Raw genomic sequence first — 21,487 nt, 5'->3', positions numbered from 1 at the left:
ATTGTGGTATAAACTTGGTATTAACTTAATATATTGTTATACTTAATTTATAAAATCTGCATAGTTTTTATTATTCCCGTTACTAGATAAATATTAAATTTAATTCAAATCTAACTGATTTTTGTATTCGTCATGGATATCCTATGTTATAATAGATTTTAAACTAAAATTTCTTGCAATGGCAGCCCTTAATTAAGATTCAAGCTGTCAAATTCTTAAAATGACATAACCTTAAAATAAGCAAGCAGTGTTTGTTTGTTGTGGATTTTAATGGAGATTTTTTTAAGATTTGATTTAGTTTAAAATAGGCCAACATTCAAGTTAATAATGAATTTGCCTCCGGTAACAAGTCGTGCATTTATAGCGATGCAAAATCTAAATATATCTGAGTTGGCTGCTATAAACGATGAAAGAGAAATTAGACCATTTTTACCATCACTTGTTCGAATGAGCCTCCTCTCACCGCTCGACACAACACAATCATCAATGGAATCGCGTAAACAAATTCTGGCTTTATTAGTTGGAATAGAAGTTGTTAATAATATCGTAGCACTTTTACAAGTTAATTATCACGAATTAGAAGTTGATGTTAAAAAGGAGCAGCAATTAAGACAGAAAATTGGTACTGGTCAACCGCAAGATAGTGCACAGTTTCATGGTTTGCAAAACGGAATTGCACTAGGATTTGAACGAGCAGATGTAACAAGAAAAGTTCGTGTCGTCTTATCCGAATTATTTTATATTCAAACTTTAGTTAATGAAATGAACGCTTTGAATGGAAACAATTTGAACAGTGGAACTGGTAGTTCACAATCTCGTCAAAATGAAAACTTGATAAAACAGTCAGAATTGTTTGATAATGAAATATATTTAGAAGAAATAACTGATATAATTTGTATAGCCTTAGCTGAATTGCCGTCATTATTGAATGTGCAGGAATTAGTAGAAACATTACTTTATGTTAATAATGGACCATCAATTATATGTTGGGTAGTTGCTAATGTTCCCGATAGCTATAAAGATGTTGTTTATTCTTTGGTATCAACCGCTGATGAAGATACACCTGACGGAAAATTAAAATTATCCGTATTGTATGCTCTTAGCGAAATTAATCCCGGGCAAGCATTAGCTACAAGATCATTGTGTGTAGATCTGATGAAAATGCCCTCATTAATGATAAAATTAAGTTTAAAAGATTCACAAGATTTGGTAATTTTACTACATCTCTAATATAAACATTTTTTAATGAATTATTTTTATTCTAGATTGCTTTTACTTCTGGTCTGCTATTAGGTAATGATCAAAATGTGCGTTCATGGTTTGCACTTTTTATACGAACCAACCAAAAACGTAAAGGGGATGCACTTCAACAATTTCGTGAAGAATTACTTAAACAATTGCAAAGTCTTGTACAACAATCCCATAACTCTAAAATTCCCGAACAATCGACAGTACAAGCTGTAGCAATATTAAGACTTTATTGTGCACTAAAAGGAATAGCGGGAATCAAGTAAGTTTTTGTCAATTTTTTTTCAATTTTCATTGTTATAAAAAGTTTACAAAAATTTAAAAAATTACTTAAGATAATTTGTAATTTGTACAATAACATTTAAATTAAAAATTTAGAATTTATTAGAAATTTTTGTTGCCATTTTTCTTATCGTCGTCACTGATATAAGAGGAATCTTCTTCTTTTGTTGTAGTCATGGGAAAATCAAACATAACTTTTTTACGTGGTGTAGGAATTGGCATTTTAGACGCAGATTCAAGAGTTACAGATGTTTTATTCAATTTTTGCATAGGTGAGCTTAGGATTTTTTCCAATTTTGATTTGAATTCGTCTCTATTTTGCATAGAGCTTGAAGTTTCTTGCTTTTCAATTTTTTCTGCATTATTGGAAATTGATTTTGGTGATGACGAGCTCTCAGTTTCCGATTCACTAGTAACTACATTCAATTTACCAGAAGGAGTATTCTCCGAAATTGCTAAGTTCGATTGTTTTTTCGATTTTGTTATTTTTACCTTTAACGTTTTTTCTTGGTTGGCAGTTTTTGACTGAACCATTTTATCAACAATTGATTTTAAATGATTTCTTGTTGCGGTAAATTTTGGAAATAGTCGTTTTTGAGTTTTTCTAATATTTGCAAGATTTTTATCAATTTGAACCATTGATGATGTTGCTATTGATTTTGCGTTAGGGGAAACACCAATAGATCTTAGACGAGTTTCCTGCATTTTTCTTACAATTTTGGGAATATTATGTGTAGGTTGTTTTAAATTTAGTGCAGGTACAACTATAGTTGGGCTTTCCTTCAATTTTGCTGGTTCAGTTTTCAATGAACTTTCGCTTCCTACTCTAGTAGTAACGTTATTATTTTTTGATGGTAATTTTAAAGCGTCAACGCTTCTTGTTCTATATACGCGATTCGTTTTATCATCTATTCCTTTATCGTCGTACGAAGTTGAATCGGAACCTTCTGTTTCACTACCATCTGATGTAGATTCAGAAGAACGACTTGATACACTTGAAATCGTGTCTTCTTCTTTGGAAATAAATTTTGTTTTGGCGATTATTGGTTTTTGAACTTTTTGTCCTACCTTAACTATTTCTGGCTGGCTTTTTGAAGTACTGGGTTCATTTTTTGCAATACTTCTTTCTGTTTCACTCCTGTTAGTTAATCGTTGAGCAATTTCTTTACTTTTATTAATGATATCCTTTAAATCAGTCGCAGGGTCTTTTTTTTCTATAGTACTTACTTTATCTACATTAGCTTTTAAAGAATTTAGTTTGTCTAAGTAAGTCTGATCGAATTTCTCTGCTAACTGATGTAATTGTCTTTTATTTTCGTTTTGAATTTTTTCCATTGCATCATTTAAGAAAGTTTTTAATTCATCTAAATTAATCTCTGGATTTAATGAAGTTTGCGAAGACGACATTTTATCTGAAAATTTGTTTAAAATTTCTAAGTTATGCTGCTGTTTTTCTTCAATAGCTTCAGTAACACTTTGTAATTTATTCTCAAATTCCAATAATGTAGCTTCCCTAAAGAATATTGAAAGAAAAATTCGATTTCAAATTTAACTGAATTCTTAAACTACTTACCGAAGTTTCAAATCGTCATCTCTGAACTTTTCAATTTGATTGATTTTTTCATTAATTTTTTTGAATATTTCCAAAATTTGATTCTTTTCCATGGTATCAATGTCATCTTTTTCTTTATCTTCAACCAAATTACTTTGGATCCCAATATTTTTAACTGATATTACCTCATTCTGGGTAGCAACTGTTATTTTAGTAGCAATTTTCTCTTTATCCTCTGCGGCTGGTGATGATTGTACAATTCTTGGTGTTCCTTTGATTTCTTCGATTTGCTTAGTGATTTCAAATGTTTGATTTCGAATTATTTTTTCAGCATCATTCAAACGTTCTTTTAAATGTTTTATTTCCAATTCTAATTTAATAGTGCTAATCAATTGTTTATCGTTTTGTTTTTCTGCTCGTTTTTCCGTAGAATTTGCACTGGAACGTTGTAGCTCATTAGAATGTTTTCTCAAAATATGAACGTTAAGCATTTCGTTACTGACAAAATTTTTAGTGCACATAGAACATGGAAATATGACTTCACTTATATTTCTTAATTTTTGAAGTTCTTTATGTAACTGTAGAACGTCATCTGCATGTTCTTGTTCCAACTTTCTGAAACGCATATTCTCTGATTGTAAATCTCTTACTGTACTTCTCATCGATGTAACAGTTTCATCAAGAAAACGCTTACAAAAAATTAAATATTGTATTGCTAATTGTGATAATAAAAAATATTTAGCTACACCACTCTCAAGCACATTACTGTTTAATAGTGGACATAAAGGTACTTCAGCCAAATGAATTATTACGCTATCTAGTTTTTCAATATTTTGGTTTTGGAGAATTTTTTCAACGTCTATTCCACCTATTTGCCTCCAATCTATGTTTCCATCATTATATTGATGAAATTTAAAGCCCGAGTCTCTAGCAATTTTAGGGTAATCAAAATTCCAATCATCATCTGACATTTCTTCTTTATTTCTAGTTTTAATTTATAAGAAATTTTACTGTTAATATTGCAATATTTGTAATGAACTTCTTTTACCATACGAAATTTAAAACGTCAACAAGAAATTTTTGTGTTGTGCATTGAATTTTTGTTTCCACGGAAACGAAAATTTGATTAATGCAGAAAAATTCAACAAGTGGTTTTCTTTTCCTTAAAAATAAAAAACGCATGCGCCTCAGATTATTTCCTTCCGATTATAATTAAAAAAAATAAACGTTGTAAGTGCATAACTAGTACAAAAGTTATTAAAGTTTTCAATTTCTGTTAAAGATTTACAGATGAAGAATTGCATTTGATCATGCAATTGATTGCTACAAAACCTGCACCTACTCCAGCTGGAATTCGTTTTGTTTCACTTGGGCTCTGTATGTTAATTGCCTGTCCATCATTAATACTTAATTCACAGTTAGAATCAAAAGCAATAGAATGGATGCAATGGTTAGTAAAAGAGGAAGCATATTTCGAAAGTAAATCTGGTGTTTCAGCGTCATTTGGTGAAATGCTACTTTTAATGGCAATTCACTTTCATAGTAATCAAATATCTGCCATTGCAGAATTAGTATGCTCAACACTTGTTATGAAAATCCCAATAAGACAAAATAATACAACCAGAATGAAACAAATATTTACACAGGATTTATTTACTGAACAAACTGTTGCAGCTCATGCTGTAAAAGTTCCTGTAACATTAAACTTAAATGCAAATATCCCAGGTTATTTACCTGTACACTGTATACACCAGTTATTAAAATCACGAGCATTTTCAAAACATAAAGTTACAATTAAATCATGGATTTTAAAACAAATAACAAATTGCACAATACCATTGCATCCAGTGATGCCGGCTTTGATAGAGGTGTATGTGAATTCGTTGATTATGCCACATTCACAAAATACAACATTACCAAGTGTTGGCAATCCTGCAGGAGTAGCTGCTGCCGCAGCCGCTGCAGCGGCTGCTGCTGCTACTTCTGGAACGACAAAAACAAGTAATGCTGAACACCTACACAAACCATTATCAGAAAATGAAATTCTAAGAGTTTTCCGGAATTCAGTTGTCGGAATACATTTAGATTCAAGAAAGCGTATATATTCAATTGATTCATTGCATGATTCGAGTATGACTGACGTCGCTTTAGCTGCAACAAGTATTGACATAAAAAATGAACCAGGAAACGCGCAAACAACAGGGAATGTCGGAACACCTCATGAGCATAGTGAAAATACGGGAACTGAAACCATATCTAGTATCACATCACAATTGCTAATATTATATTACTTAGTTTTATATGAAGATGTTAGATTGGCTAACATGCCAAACATTATTATGAATGGTAGAAAAGTAAAGGCATATTCGACGGAATTTTTATCAGGTTTTAAATTGATTTTTTTAATAATTCAAAAATCTTAAATATTTTTTTTTTATTTTTTAGAGTTACCTATTAAATATTTACTTCAACAAGCTCAAAAGCATCAACACGAATATGCAGGTCTATTTCATCCTCTGTTACGACTTCTGATTACACATTTTCCTCATTTAAGTTTAGTCGATGATTGGATCGAAGAAGATAGTGTATTAATTTCTTTAGCAAATGTATCCAAATTTTCTAAGATACACGAACAGCAATTAGCGGAAGCATTTGATGAAATGCATCTATGTCCTTCAAAAATTATTAAATTATTACGATTAATGTTGAGAAAACCACCAACAGATATTTGGGGATTAGCCCAAACATTTGTGGCAAATATTAAAAAAGTTTTAGAAATTCAAGTACCACGTTTGATACAAGAACTTTATAGAAGGGTGTGGATGCGTCTAAATACAGTATTACCCCGCCGCTTATGGACGATGACCATAAATGCTTTGATGCCTGCCGACGCAATTTTTTCCAAGTTTTCTTTGACCCATGAAAATTTATTACTTGATCCGTTACACATTCTAAGATGTGATGAACGCGTATTCCGCTGTCCAGATGCTCTTATAATTGTATTACGTATTTTACAAGCAAGTTTGGCAGCTTCAAAAAGTCAATTAACACGTCATACGCAAGATAAACCGATTTTAGATAAAAACGGTCAATTACAAAATGAAATTGAACGTGACGAATTAAAAACGGCATTAGTGGCATGTCAAGAAAGTGCTGCAGTCCAAATTTTATTAGAAGCTTGTTTAGAAAGCGATGATGATAAAATGAGACCGGGACGCGAGTGGGCATTGAGAGAAATTCGCGGCATTGTGTGCTCATATATTCATCAAGTATTTATTTCTGAACCATCACTTGCTAAATTAGTACATTTTCAAACATATCCAAGACAACTTTTAAGTACTACAGTACGTGGAATACCATCAATGCATATTTGTTTAGATTTTTTAATAGAAATTTTAGCAACACCAGAAATGGAAAAACAAATTTTTATAATAGATTTGACTTCACATTTATCATTACAATATGCATTACCAAAAAGTTTAGGTATTGCTAAATTTTGTATAAATACCCTTTCAACATTATTAGGTTTATTAACATCAGATGCTAGAATTGAAATGTTTCGTACAACATTACCGTGTATAATTAGATTTGCTGAGGCTTTTCCATTAATTTTGGACGATTGTGTTACATTTTTAGTACAGCTTGGTCGTATAGCTCATTCACAAGCAACACTTCATGTTGATGCAATTACAGCTCCAGTTGTTTCACTTCAGCCTGGCTCTAAAGTAAGAACGAAAGCAACTAGAATTTTATATGCATCAAATTTATTAGAGGAAGTAAGAGAAACTTTTTCAAAAATGGTAGAAGAAGCAGTTTTAAAACCGAAAATTTATTAAATTTTTTTTTTTAATTTTTATTTTAAATAAAATTAATGTAATAAAAATTAACAAAAAAAAAAATTATATATTTTTTAAGGAAATTTGTAAATCTACTTGTATATTATAAATGTAGTTAGGATTAATGAGTTTGTAATTAAAGAAAAAGACAACTTTAAAATATAATTCTTAGTTTTTATTATGGATATATTAAAAATATATGAAAAAAGGTGCAATAATTATTTTGAAATGCATTATACTGAATATTAATGCAAAAATTTAGGAAGTTAAAATTAATTATGCTCTGTTGAATAAAGATTACCACAATCTTTAAAAGTTAGTGGCCTGCTAAGGGAACTCGCAACATCACTGATTACCAAAGTTATTTTGGAAAATATAGAATACTTTTTTTTTTTATAAAAGGATCACTAAATTTAAATATATAAAAATTAAGTACATTAATAATTTATAAAACCTATATGGTGGCTTCTGGCCAGGAAATCTAGTAAATGTTGGAGTTTAGTATTATATATTGCGAGTCGAATAGATTTCTTTTATTCATTCAAATATTCGATAGTAATATTTGAGACTCAATAAAACTTAAAATAAGTTATACAAAATTTAGAAAAAAAAATATTACTTTTAATCTTTTTTATTAACTTTTCTTTCATTTTTTTATTTTTGTTTTTCATATATATATATAACCATGTATTTTGTCTAATACAATATATTTTGTTTTTATTCCTTTTTTTTTTGTTTTGTATTGAATTATTAAAATTTTACTTTTTGTCTTGATTTAATTATGAAATATTTTTCGTTTATTTTTTCTTTATTTTAATTATTACATAATTATTATTCAAATTCTTTATTTTTTTATATTTAAACTTAATTACAAATCAACAATAACTAAAGTGGCATTTCTTTTATTTTTCATTTTACAAATTATATTTTATATAATATTTTTGTTTTTGTTCATTTTCCGATTACATACACATATTATGTTTCAAATGTTGGTTTTTTTGTTTTATTTAATTCATTTATTTTTATTATTATTTTATATAAATATATTATTCACATTAATTTAAATAATTATTATAGCTAACAACTACTGACTTTAATTGATTTATTTTTTTATTTATTTTTTATTTGCTTTATATAATTTTATTTTTTCAGAAAGCGACAATTAAAATTTTACAAATATTTTATCATTTTTGGTATTATTTTTTTCTTTTTCTAAATAATTATCAAATTTAATTTTTTTTTTTTTTTGTAAAAAGTTTTCTTTTCTATTTCATCAGCTCTCTTTGTTTTCTTGTTTTATTTAAACATTTTGCTTATTATAAATTATTTTATTAATTTTTGTTTTTCATTTTAAAACATTTCAAAATGTTTTGTGTATGTTTATTGTATTAAAGTAAATTTTGTTTTAATTCCTTCTGTTTTGTTGTTTAATTTTGCTACTGCTATTGATTTTTTTTCATAATTAATTATTCAATTTGATTAATTATTAATGATACTTAAAAAAAAAATTTTTTTTGCTTTACTTCAATTTATTTATAGAAAAATACAATGCTCCCAAAATAGAAAAATTGTGGATTTTATACTAATTTTTTTTCGATTTTAATGTTTTTTTTTTATTATTTTCCTGTTTTTTATTTATTAAACCTTTAATGCCTCTTAAATTATAAAATTGGATGGCTTTATTAAAAAATAATTTTTTATTTTTTACATTGTTTTTTTTTTTGGAGAAAATTAATCTTTTTAATATTAATTTCCTTTTATATTTGAATAATTTTTAATATATTTTATTCATTAAGAAACTACTACATTTATTTAAAAAAAAGCGTTAATTAAACAATAAATTTTATTTGATTCGTAATTCTTAGTCAATATTTTAATAACGAATAAAATCTATTTTTAAAACAATAATAAATTTGACTTAGAATTACAAAAAAAAATTATAGCTATTTTTGAATAATTAAATAACTTTTTCTTTATATTTTAATCGAATTCATTATTAAATAATCTGTACTTTCAAGTTATAAAGAAAATTTATAAATTAAAAATGACCAACAAACAAGAACTGAATTCAATAGAAAAGCAGGAGGGGGGGGGGGGGGTTGGGGATTGGAGATAGCAAAAAATTTCTTAATTTTTTTTGTTTAGCACAATTTCTCACTTTGTTATCACATAAATTACATAAGTAAATATTATATGGTAATATACTAATGATAATGAATCACATCATTAGTTTATAAAGAAAAAACGAGAATGTTATTGTATAATATAAAATTTTCAATTTTTTACAGTATGAACGAAAGCGGCAACTCTGAAATTAAATGTCAAATATTCTTACTGAAAGTACACTTAAGAAAACAAAAATTAATAATGCGTAATATTTTATAATAATGAATTTTTATCTGCAATGCATTCCAAAATAAAAGTGGCACGAAGTTTTTCTCAAGTGGTACGAAGTTTTCCAATAAGAAAACCTAACAATCATCTAACATTAAGAATGTACCAATAGCAACAGTTTATTATTGAATCAAGGATGACGACTACAAAAACAAAAAACCAGTGTAAATCGAAAATTTCAGTGCTAAATATTATTCCAATTTTATACTTATGCGAATATTAAAGAATAATTAATCAGAATGCAATTGGAACTCGAATTTTTCTGAATCAAAATTATGGTAATTATTATTTTATAAATTATTTAAATTAAAAAAAAAATACTTAATCTAAAACAATTCTATGATTTTATTTACAAAACTTTAATGTAAAATGAAAAAAAAAATTATATTGCAAAATGATTTACTCTGAATATAGTTATTTTTTTTTAAATCTTACAAAAATATTCAATAATTAAAATTGAGTAGTTAAAAAATTATGAAATTTTATCCAAAATTTACACAAGCATTTCAAATTCAAAATACAAATGTACATTTTTGAAATGTTTTTTTAAATGATTTCCGCCACAATTTTTTTAAAAAACTATTGAGAAATTCAAATATTAGTAAAATTAATGTTGGTTTCAAAAAATTTTCGGATATTAAAATTTACATATGCATCTGTAATTACAAATATAACTATTATAACTAGTAATTTTAATTTCAGTTTTTATACAAAAAAAAAACATATTTTACAACAAAATATACAATACAAACAAAAACAGAAAATTTTATTAATTAATTCGCAGATTTCAAATCTTTTGGAAAGCGAAATTATTATTTTTTTTTTGTTTTTTAAATTTTATTTTTTTCTTTTGATTTATATGTAAATATTTTAGGAAGAAATAATTTAATAGTAGCCTACAATGATTTTATAATTTAATTTTAATAATTAAGGAATTTAAATCAGCATTTTTATTAATTTTGAATTATTCTTATTTTTCTTTTTATTATTTTATGTAGTTATAATGTAGTTTATTTTCATATTTCACAGTTTTTGCCTTTTATATATTTTGGTATTCATAAAAAAAAAATACAACATATTTAATTAATTCTTAAAAAAAATTGAACTGTTCTTTTTCTAGTTCTTGACAAAAAAAAAATTTTAACAAAAAAATTTACACTTTTTTTTTAATTTATTTTCAAAATTATAAAAATTAAAAAAAAAATTATATAATAACTATAGTAGTTTACATATTTTATTAATAATTAATTTGAAGCAACGAAAAAAAAAAATCAAAAATTTAAGAAACAAAAAGACTTATTCAAAATTTTTAGTTTTTTTCTTTTTTATACAATGTTTTCTTAAAACAGATCTGGACAATCTGACCAGTCATGTTTCATTTTCCTTTCCCAATATGTTCCCTTAAATACATGTATAAGATTATCGGTACCTTCTTCTTTTTCTTTTTTAAACCAAACTGGTTCATAAGGAGGATATGGTCGACCTTGTGCTGCGGCTGCTTCTGCTTCAGCCTCTCTTGCTCTTCTTTTCGCTCGTTGCTTTTCTTCTAACCTAAAAAAACAACATAAATTAAACAAAATCAAAAACAGAAAAATAGCAAAAAAATCTTGAACAATATCGCAAAAAATAGCAATAAATTTTTAGATTACTTTACCTTACTTTCTCCGTATTACTTTCATCCCATCTACCATCTTCCATAAGTCTTTGATCAGGTCTTAATCTAGAATCCGTTGGAGCAACATTTTCTTCGGGTTCATTTAATTGGCTGGCCAAAACCGTAAAATTATAATATCTGTACGAAAAAAAAGAAAAAAACAAATTAATTTCAAATTATTTAAAAATCAACAACAAAAAAAAAAAGAGACTTCTCATTATCTTACTTATCACTTTCTGGATCAGGTAATTTCCTTGTCCAAATTGTTTTATAATTTCCTGTTTTATAAACTGGATTATCTTGAGTTCCTGATGTTGATATGACTGGAGCTATTTCAATTTTATTATCCCATGCACCATTAATAACCCATTTAACTTCACCGGAACTATTCATAACAACACCTTTGACACGCCTTTGAGTATCTCTAGTAAAATATGAATATGGTATATATTTAAGATGGCATTGTATTCCTCTTGAATTGTTATTCCCAATAATTTCCATATCACCAGTATGATCTACCCATAATTTACCAACAATAATATTATGAACAGTTGTTGTAACCTTAAAAATATAAAATTATATTATAATTAATAATGAAAAAAACAAAAATTAATTTAAATATACCTTTCGCCATGTATAACGATTACCACTAGCTGAAAATTCAACATGAGCATTTCCTAATGGAACAATTTGTAAATATTTTCCACGAAATTTACTAGTCATTGTAAATTCTTGCCAACATGTCCAACCTCTACCCTCACAATGTATTGCTGCCATCGGTGGATGATGTGATACTTGTTCTGATATATACCTCCAACCATGATCATCAGTGCGATCGCATTCATATGTTTCACCTAATAATGGATTAAATGGTTTTCCTGTGCGATTTGCTGTCGTTGAATAACTTGAAATTGTAAATGCTGCTACATATGCTAATTGTTCACATGGATCTGTGCATTTTGCTGCTATATCAAGTAAATCAGAATATTCATAATCTTCCGCTAATCTAAAATAAATAAATTTTAAAATTTCATATAAATATTAATATAAATTAATTTTAAATCGAAAAATTAATTATATACCTTTGTAACATTGATAAAGGTTCGTTGAAATTAACTGGCATTGGAATTTTCGATAATTCTTTACCAATACAATTTTTCATTATTGACCATAAATTTAATGGATAGTTTGGTTTATCAGGTACACGTGTTCGACGTATTCTAGCCGGTCTTATTGATTGAATACTATTATGACCAAATGTTCCCGACGGTAAATTATTAACCCGATCTAAAACGTCTTTACTATTCGACATATCTTCCTCTCGTGATACAACTAATACCTAAAATAAATTTCATGTAAAACAAAATTAATTATAATAGCAATTTTATGGTTATTAAAAAAATTAAGTTAAAGTTAATTATTGGTTAATATTTCTGTAAACCCCCAAACTTAAAAAATTTTTTTAATTATTCGTTAATTAAAAATAATTTAAAAAATTAAAAGAAAAAGGAAATTAATGTTTAAAGTACTCAAAATTTATGATTTTCCATTTAAGTATTTCGGGTTGAATAAAAACTCACACTTACATATTTTTACCTTTTATAATCACAGAACCTCTTACAAACATAAACCTGTGTGTACAATCCTCAGAAACATTTTCCCTTTCAAATCGCGACATTGGTCACCTATTGTCGAATATTATACATAAAGACAACCCTAAGTAACTATCAAATTATTGACAATGAAATAAAAAAATTGATTTATTTTAGGTAAAAATTGTGTGTTAAGGTTTTCAACTCTGGGTAAACTGGACAAAATTATACAAAATTCTTAAGCTCGTTTGTTCAATTTTGAATTTGCTTAACACTAGTCTACCTTATCAGCTTAGTTAATTTAATTAGAAGGAAAGAAAAGTAAAATAAAAATAAAATATAAACTTCTATTTTAGGACCTAATGTTAAAAATAATTAATATCAATATACACTTAAAGATGAAGAACCAAAAAATAAAAAATAAAGGGAATATAAAAGAAATTTGCGATACAAATTCTTGGTTCTACAAAATTACAGTAAAACCTCGCTTTCAAAAAATAATTTTCGAACGAAGAAACGGAGAAAATCATGTCAAAAAGAAAAATTCATTCTCCAAAACATTTACTTGCAGTTCCATGTACCCGTTCTAGATGATTGGAACACAAGATTTTTATATTATGTATACAAATCCTGAAAATTTATTTATGCTTCTTAATAAATTGAATTCACAAAATTCTAATGTAAATGTGAGATATCTTAGCCGGTTTCTGAAGAGTTCGAACTGGTTCAAATGAGGAACGGAAAAGGAGAGATCCGCTAGTACATCAACGAGCCTAAAATGACCTAGATGTACCCTTCCGGGGACCTCATCAACCTTACCTAATCCACTTTTGTAATAAAATTTAACTTTAATTCAATATAAGAAAATTCGACTGTAACTTATAAAGAGAGAGCAAGAGATAGAGAGAAAGAAGCTCATAAAATTAACCCTTATGCATAACGATGATTTTTTCTCCTAGATATTCTGATAAAAAAAAAAGAAAATAGAATTATCCTTGAAAAAAAAATTTTTCTTTTTTTTTTTCTTAAGTAGATTTTGAAGGAATTATTTTTATACTTTTAAGATGTACGATAACATCTAAATAGAAGGTAAAAAAAAATTAATATTAATAAATAAATAAAAAACAAAATTAAAATACTTTTACAAGTTTAGAGCTCCCCCAATGCATGTTATGTACCTATGTACATAATATAAGATTTTTTATTCGATCATTTTATAGAAGACGAACTAAAATAAAATTTTACACTACCTACACATCAAAAATATTTCTACTCGTTTACACTGCAATTGAATGAAATTTTAACAACTTTTTTTTGTATGACGACATTTCTTTCGTCATAAGCTCTAAAGAAATTTTAATATTTAAATATACTTATTTGGATACAAAGTCATCTACTCGAATGACTATTCCTCCCAAATACTTTTTGACAGATTCAATGCAAAAAAAACTGTTGCAACAGTGTTATACAAAATTTCCATTTAAAGTGCAAAGTGCATTGAAACTCTGGAGGTAATTATGGGATTATATATTTAGCAAAAGCCATTATTTTGATATTTAAGATTTAAATATGTCAAAAAATTATTTTATTATCGATTTTTCATAAATTGTGAAAAAGCAAACTAAATATATTTTTGGCATAAAAACTTCATTTTTAACTAAATCCTACCTATTTTAAAAATAAAAAACATACACGACCTTTGTATTCATCTTTCTAACTACAATAATATTACAATAAACTTACATAAGAACTTTTGTTATAACAAGCATCAAGAAGAAAAAGTTTTGTAATAAAATCATGTATTCAACATGTTTTTTGTCACCTGTAAAATAAATGTATACAATAATCTAGTTAGAATATTCCTCACCCACCTCTCCCCCCTCCCTCCCATTCTAAAATTTAACTTTTGTTGAAACAATAATTTATAACAGTCAGACTTTTTGCCTAATATACCTGTTTCATACATTTTGATATGTTTACATTGGGGTGAAAAAGGTAAATTGTGAAAGAATAAGAATAAAAAAGTTATGATAAAAATTTTTGTTACCGATAACATATTACAAGAAATATAATAATACAACAAAAACAAAAATACGCGAATACAAAGAACATACTCTCAAATTCATAACACAACACAAACACACAACAACAAAAAAATATTAAAAAAGTTTTTAATAATTTTTTTTTGAATGAAAAGTAAAACGTTTCATATCCACCTTTTCTTTTTCAGGTATATTTTACCCACGGGTTAATATAGCAGCCCATCACAACAAAAAAAAAAAAACCCCACCAATTCAATAAATAAATAAATGAGTGGGAAATGAGGAGAACCTTTTAAATTTTATAGAGACATAGAAGTTTTATATACAATAAAAGGAACATCAATGTGTGTAGAGTATATACAGAGAGAAGAGGAACGACGACGAGAGCTCTAATTTTCAAAGGAAATATTTAATATTTACTCATAAAATAAAAATTTCTACGCTTTTATAGCTCTCATTTAGACCAACCTATATTTTTATACTCGTTAATATGTTGTAACGTTTAAGAAAATAAAAATTAAAAAATTACAACATTATAATAAAAAGTATATATTGGACTATGTAAGTATGTAAATTAAGTATATGTATGTATAGTCATATAATCTATTAAATATGCTTATGGTGGAATATTTTCTCAATGTACGTAAAAAGGAAATTTTTTCCTAAAAAAAAAAAACAAACATGCCAACACGACACGCGATATTTATTTATTGCAAAAACAGAATGTATACACACATACACATTTTTGAGAATTTAAATACTCTTTACCTCACATACGCCTATACGCAAAATAAACTATATAGATCTTAAATATGCTAATTTAAAGGATTAAAATGAAGAAAATTCCGCTGTTTTTTCTCGTATTTCATACAAAGGATAAGAAAAAAATTTTGTTTTTTTTTTGAAGAAATATGAGAAAACCTTAAATCCTCATCATTTCTTTTGCCATTTTCTTAAATTTTTAATTTTAAATTGTTAAATAATAATTTTAATAATAAAATAGAAGTAACGAAGCAAGTATCTAATTGATATTTGATTTTAAAAGTAAATTTGGAATAAAAAACCGATTTAAAGTAAGATTGCTTTCATAATGTTTAACTAAACTCAAAATTTAAAAAAAAGATAAAAATAAAAATATTTGTGTTTGAATAATTTGAAACAGCAAATATTGAATAGAGCAAAACATCAATCACTTTATATCAATGTGACAATGCCCTTCTTAATTTGAAATTGCATGACGTGCCATTAACGTTTTCCGATGATGAGAAAGCAATTGCTCCTGCCTACAAAATCTTATAAACACCGATATGGGAACAATTTATAAAATTTATTGAATATCTAAACATAAATTAACAATCAATGCTAACTAAACTATACACATACTATTTCAGGTCAAACCTTCCAGTAATCAGGCAATCGGGTACAATGGTATTAAAATTTAGAAAGTTAAAGTGTACAAATATCTCGGTATTGTTATCGACAGTGGTTTACCCTAGAATAAAAAATATAAAATAACAAATGTAAAAGGCGAAAAAATAGCATGGATTTCCAAAATTATTAACAAAAGAGTACTGCTCTGCATAAAAGTGCCACTTCAACAATATGTTTCATGCTTTGACAACATATTCAATTCAAATGTAATCCTGTATGCAATCAATAATTTACACAAAAATCACAAACAATAATGACACAATAATGTCATGAAAATAGAGCTGTTAACAAAATGTTACAGACAACTAAAATGGCAACTTGAAATATTAAAATTTAAAAATCAATAAATTTTTAATGTAATAACAATGGCCTAACATATTGCCTGTTTTTACCATATAATAAATTTATAAAGATTCAATTAACAACAAAGAAAAATGAATCCATTAAAAATTTATCGAAATCCTGTGTAAAATCACATAAAAACTTGTTGAAAACCAGTATGTAGAAACATCATTAATTATTTAATGAACAAGGTCACTAAAATAAACACAAATCTCATATATTGTAAAATTTAAATTCGATCCATCAATAAATATTTCAAATGGATTATCCTTAATCAATTCTTGTTGCTTTTGATATATTTTTGGTAGAAATTTTTTTGTTTTTGGGTTTGCAAATTTTTTTATTTATTTAACCTTCAGCTATGTGTTGAATGTAGGTGAATGCTAAAATAGAAAATTATTTTTTTTTTATTTTAAAAATAAAGTTTCGACAAATTTCTAAAGTTATCGAATATCATAGATAATTTATGTCTTTTAGACAAGCTTAAGTTTTCACATTAAATATAAGAAAAGATTTTACCATACTGAAAAGTACATTAAAAATATTGACGTAATGCAACATAACCTAAAAAGAAAAGTCAAAATTTATTATTCTAAAAAAAGTCAAAGTGTTAAATCAAAGTCAAAATTATAGTTTATTTGTTGTGGTGAATTCCTTTTAATAACATCATTATTCGAAAATTCTTAGACGAAAAACGTTTATTGAGGTCGAAATTAATTAAAGTTCGTGAACATAATTCAATACCAAAATTACTAACCAAAAATTCTACTACACTAGAGACCTCTGCCACTAAGTTTCCTAACATTCGAATTACAGTACTGTTATCACAACACAATTAGGCGATATGGTGAATAATACACAACAATTCAGTATATAAGTACCACTTGCTGAATAGTTTTGCGATACGACCTTACCGATATATTCGATAGTAACATTTAAGTACAATAATAATACAAAAGACTCATAGATACGAAAAAAATAATCTGAATTTTATACGTATACGATATACCCAAATTTCTGAGATTTGTCGTTAAATAGTATGTTTGACCTATTGTTTGAAATATATTAGATTGTTGATTCCTAATATTATATCTGTAAATAACATTATTTTCCTTTAATAAAACCATGTCAAAAGATATAAAAAGCCTCTCATTCTTAAAAAAAAAAACAGAAAAAGTTAATAAACACATTCTAATATCCTTTTGTGCATTAAAACACACACATAAATGTACTAGAAATTTTTCGCATACATATATTTTAATGACTCTACTTTAATGACCCTGTGCTATTTAATGACCCTATTTTATTTAATGACTCTTAAAGTAATACATAAAAAGAGAACAATTTTTATATTTAATATAAGTAGTACACTCTTAAAAGTAGAATGTATTTTTAGTACATGATCGTATATTGAATAAAACAATCTTGTAAAATGGTTAAAACAAGATTTGTTTGTAATTTTATGAATTAACACAGAACCACAACCAAAAAAAGAGAAAAAAAAATAAAAATAATTGAAAATAATAACAGTTAACACCCCGTCACACTCTATAAGTTAATACTCTATGAACTATGGGGGATTACGGATCAGAAGCATAAATTTAAAACATTTAGTTAGAAAACTGTAAGCTTAACAGATAGTGGTTGTTCATAAAATAAGAAAAATACTATTACCCCTACAATTATGCAATCATGTTAAAAAATGAGAACAAAACACACTGAAATAAGCTTGTCACATTTAACTAAACTTGTGTTACAATGACCACACTAAAACTGAAAATGTGAAATAAGATTATTACAACCATCTCAAACAACATGTAAAATAAAATAAAATTATTGAAAAATTGCAAGTGGCATCCTTATAATGCATAGGGGTTAAATTTAAGAGTTAAATTATAGGTCATTTATTTTCAACCCCTCCTTACAGAGAAAAAAAAAATTTGGAGAAGGTTACAAAACTTTTTTTTTTTGTTTCCCATCAAAAAAAAACATTCTTTTTTATTATTCTGTCGTTTTAGGGCTTTTATTAAAGTGAAAAAATTTGAAGCAAAAAGCATTCTTATTCTTCTCATATATTCGTTACATAACTATCATATCGTAATAATAACAGTCAGTTTTGTAATAACTTTTTCTTTTTATTTATTTTGCATACATGAATACAACAACAGAACAAAAGAGATGGGAAAGAGCCAAATAGGAAAGAGAATGTGACAAGAAAGGAGCAAAATGTTATGTTGATTTCATATGAATAACATGAAAACTTAAAATATAAAGAAAAGAGAGAACAAAGAGAGGAGCAAGAGGAGAAATGAAGCATAAAAGAAATTTGGTATCTAAAAATAAAATTTATCTAGGTTGAATTGAAAGGTTTTTTTTCTCTTTTCTCTCTACGATAAACGCATCATCAGCAAACAACAAAGAAAATAAAGTTAAAACGGCGGAAAATACAACAGGTAAAAAAAATAATGGAAATAATGTGTAAAAAATTTTTATATTTTAATTTCAAAAAAATTAAATTTGTGAGAAATTTATTAATTAATAAAAATTAAAATGTATTTATTACATAACCGAAGTGAAGGTACTCTCAGAAAAGAAGTCTTGAAAATAATTTTATCGTGCCAATCGTAATTATACTAAAACAAATTTCTGATTTTACAAAAATTATGGACGCCTGCCTAAATAAAGACTGAATATCAAATTTTCTAATTCAGCTATTCAGCAATATAATTTTAATTGCTGTATAAATAAAACCATGTCAGATTTATATTCCAAGATTTCAATAATCAACAGAAGATGCAATTTCAAAACTCAAAAAATGCAATAATACTGCATTGATACACAATTCAGCAACTGCAATTCATAAGCTGAATTCAATAATTGCAACTCTTACAGCAAAATTGTGCATTAACATTGCATAACTGCAAATCTGAGGGCAGCGATTTTAGAACATTACATTATATTGAAATTAAAATAAAAAACAACTTTAATCAAATAATAATTGAAAAAATAATTATAAAATTAAAACTTAAAATAACAAAAGAAAAACATAAAAATAAAATAAATAAAAATTTCTTTGAATATTTACCCGCGAATTTACCTGCTTCGTTTCACTTTTTTCTTCACCTTCTGATGAGCTACCACCGTCTCTAGAACGTCGTCTTGTTTGAAATTTTAATATAAATGAATTTTCATCTGGTGTTTCGGCTTTTAGATTTTCTTCTTGAGCGTCATAAAATTCATTATCTTCATCATCTGATGTTGTATTTGCAGTATCTACAAGCAACAAACATCAATATTGTTTGAATTATTTTCTTTAAGAATTTGATTTTATATTTTTAAGTTGAGAATATTTTTTTATTTTAATTTTTGAATATATTTGCTTTTTTTTATTCAATTTTATTGTTATATATTATATATCAATATTTACATGAAATTTATGCACTAATTTATTTTTTTAGGAAAGCATGTTAAGTTCGGTATTGTAGCGATACGGATATAATTTTATGGATACTGGAGAATGTTGTTTTTGGAGACTTTTTGGAATATTTTCGGAGACTTTTTTTTAAATTTGGACTCACTTTTAAATTTAAGTTTTCAAATAATTAAATTAATAATTTTAAGTAATTTTAATTGTTTTGCATTAAAATATTGTACGAAATTGTTGTATTACTATTACTTTCACTATATTTAACATTTTAATATGAATTTGAATTATGTATGTGTGTGTATATAATGAAAAATTCGTTGCATTTTAATGTAATCGAAATGTATTCTGGTATACTGTTATATATGTATTTTTTTTTTTAATTGTACAAAATAATTTTATTTTAGCGTTGATTTTAATAATGTAAGTACAGCTATAATATTTTTGTATTGTTAATTATATAATAATGCATATGTTATGTATGTAGAGTTTTGAATACACTGCGCGGAAAAAAATTTATATAACATTTGAAATGAAAAATTCACTTCTGTTATATACTATATACTTGCTTTTTTTTTGAATTTATATACAATATTATAAAATGTATGTATTGCTCGTCGTTTTTAATAATACAAAATTGTTATATGTATGTTAGATTTATCAAATAATAAGATATATAATATTATACAAATATTATTTATTAAATAAAATCATTAAGAATGTGGTGTAATTTTAATTTCGTATAGTTGATTATTCAGTTAATTCGTTATATTTCATTAAGAAATTTTTGTTCAGTTGTTCTTTTTGTATTTTTTAATTATTTTAGTTTATAAATTATTATTTTTATTAATACATACTATTAAATTGTTTTATATTATTTTCTATTTACAAATACAATAATTGACATTTTATTCCCAAAATACTTATTTATATATATATAGCAGATAAAATATATACATACATATAAATGTTCGTTTAATTTTTTCAAAAAAAAAAAAGAGACTTTTATATATTATAAGACTTTGTTTCATATATTTAATTTAATATATAATAAGTTTATATAATACTTTTGTTTCATTTCAATATTTATAATTTTAGTTTTTTTTGCTGTTATTTTGCATATGGTGTAATTGCTAATTATTATAAAAAATTATAATTATTTAAATTATGTATAACAATATAATTCGTTTTTGTATGTAACATACTAGATAACATTCTTTATAAATAATTTTTAAGAATAAATTAAGTATTTATAGTAAAGAAATATTAATCGGTACTTAGAAGTACCGTAAATCTACTTGTAAATTCTAACGAAGTCGTAACAAAGGTAATACAATAAGTGAAATTGTAAGAATAAATAATAGGTTTAACACTAATTGATTAATATAGTGATAAGAATATTAATACTAGAATTGCCAATATTGTTATTGTAAATTTATTACTGCGGGAAACATTAGAATTAGGGGATTTAATTTTAAGTAGCAAATAAATTCAAGAAAATATTTCAAGAAATTTTTAAGAATAATTGTTACAAACTGTAATTTTAACTGCGTTTTGATAATTTAAGAGGTTAATTAATACCCTTTAATGGGCAGTTCAGTATTAAATTCTACAATTACTTCTTGACAAATAAAATTAAAATGTAATTACATTACTCAATTCTCTTTTAATTTTGAAATTTTCACAAAAT

At 25.7% G+C, this 21,487-nt stretch overlaps 2 protein-coding genes across 6 annotated transcripts in view; one reads left to right on the top strand and one right to left on the bottom strand.

Moving 5' to 3' along the window:
* Positions 1–236: 236 nt before the first annotated feature.
* On the top strand, positions 237–7,083 carry LOC129607727 (integrator complex subunit 2). The gene is made up of 4 exons (XM_055518889.1): positions 237–1,209; positions 1,266–1,510; positions 4,365–5,467; positions 5,528–7,083. The coding sequence occupies exons 1-4, from the start codon at positions 328–330 to the stop codon at positions 6,916–6,918; spliced, it is 3,621 nt and encodes a 1,206-aa protein (XP_055374864.1). The 5' UTR covers positions 237–327; the 3' UTR covers positions 6,919–7,083.
* Positions 7,084–7,858: 775 nt separating this feature from the next.
* Positions 7,859–21,487, bottom strand: part of LOC129607728 (oxysterol-binding protein 1) — a 92,956-nt gene continuing 79,327 nt past the window's right edge. For 4 of the 5 annotated variants that reach the window (XM_055518891.1, XM_055518893.1, XM_055518894.1 and 1 more), the window contains 6 exons: positions 19,459–19,646; positions 12,049–12,305; positions 11,591–11,972; positions 11,193–11,527; positions 10,967–11,104; positions 7,859–10,863 (listed from right to left, as the gene is read on the bottom strand). In XM_055518891.1, the coding sequence (XP_055374866.1) occupies positions 10,653–10,863; positions 10,967–11,104; positions 11,193–11,527; positions 11,591–11,972; positions 12,049–12,305; positions 19,459–19,646 (1,511 nt within the window). In that variant the 3' untranslated portion in view covers positions 7,859–10,652. The remainder of the gene's footprint in view (positions 10,864–10,966; positions 11,105–11,192; positions 11,528–11,590; positions 11,973–12,048; positions 12,306–19,458; positions 19,647–21,487) is intronic. The other variant, XM_055518892.1, reaches the window with a different exon arrangement.

Source organism: Condylostylus longicornis, unplaced genomic scaffold (genome assembly GCF_029603195.1).
Source record: "Condylostylus longicornis isolate FDR11 unplaced genomic scaffold, ASM2960319v2 ptg000028l, whole genome shotgun sequence".
Taxonomy (NCBI): Eukaryota; Metazoa; Arthropoda; class Insecta; order Diptera; family Dolichopodidae; genus Condylostylus; species Condylostylus longicornis.
Note: the sequence above shows the minus strand (reverse complement) of the source record. Positions and strands in the feature narration are given on the sequence as shown.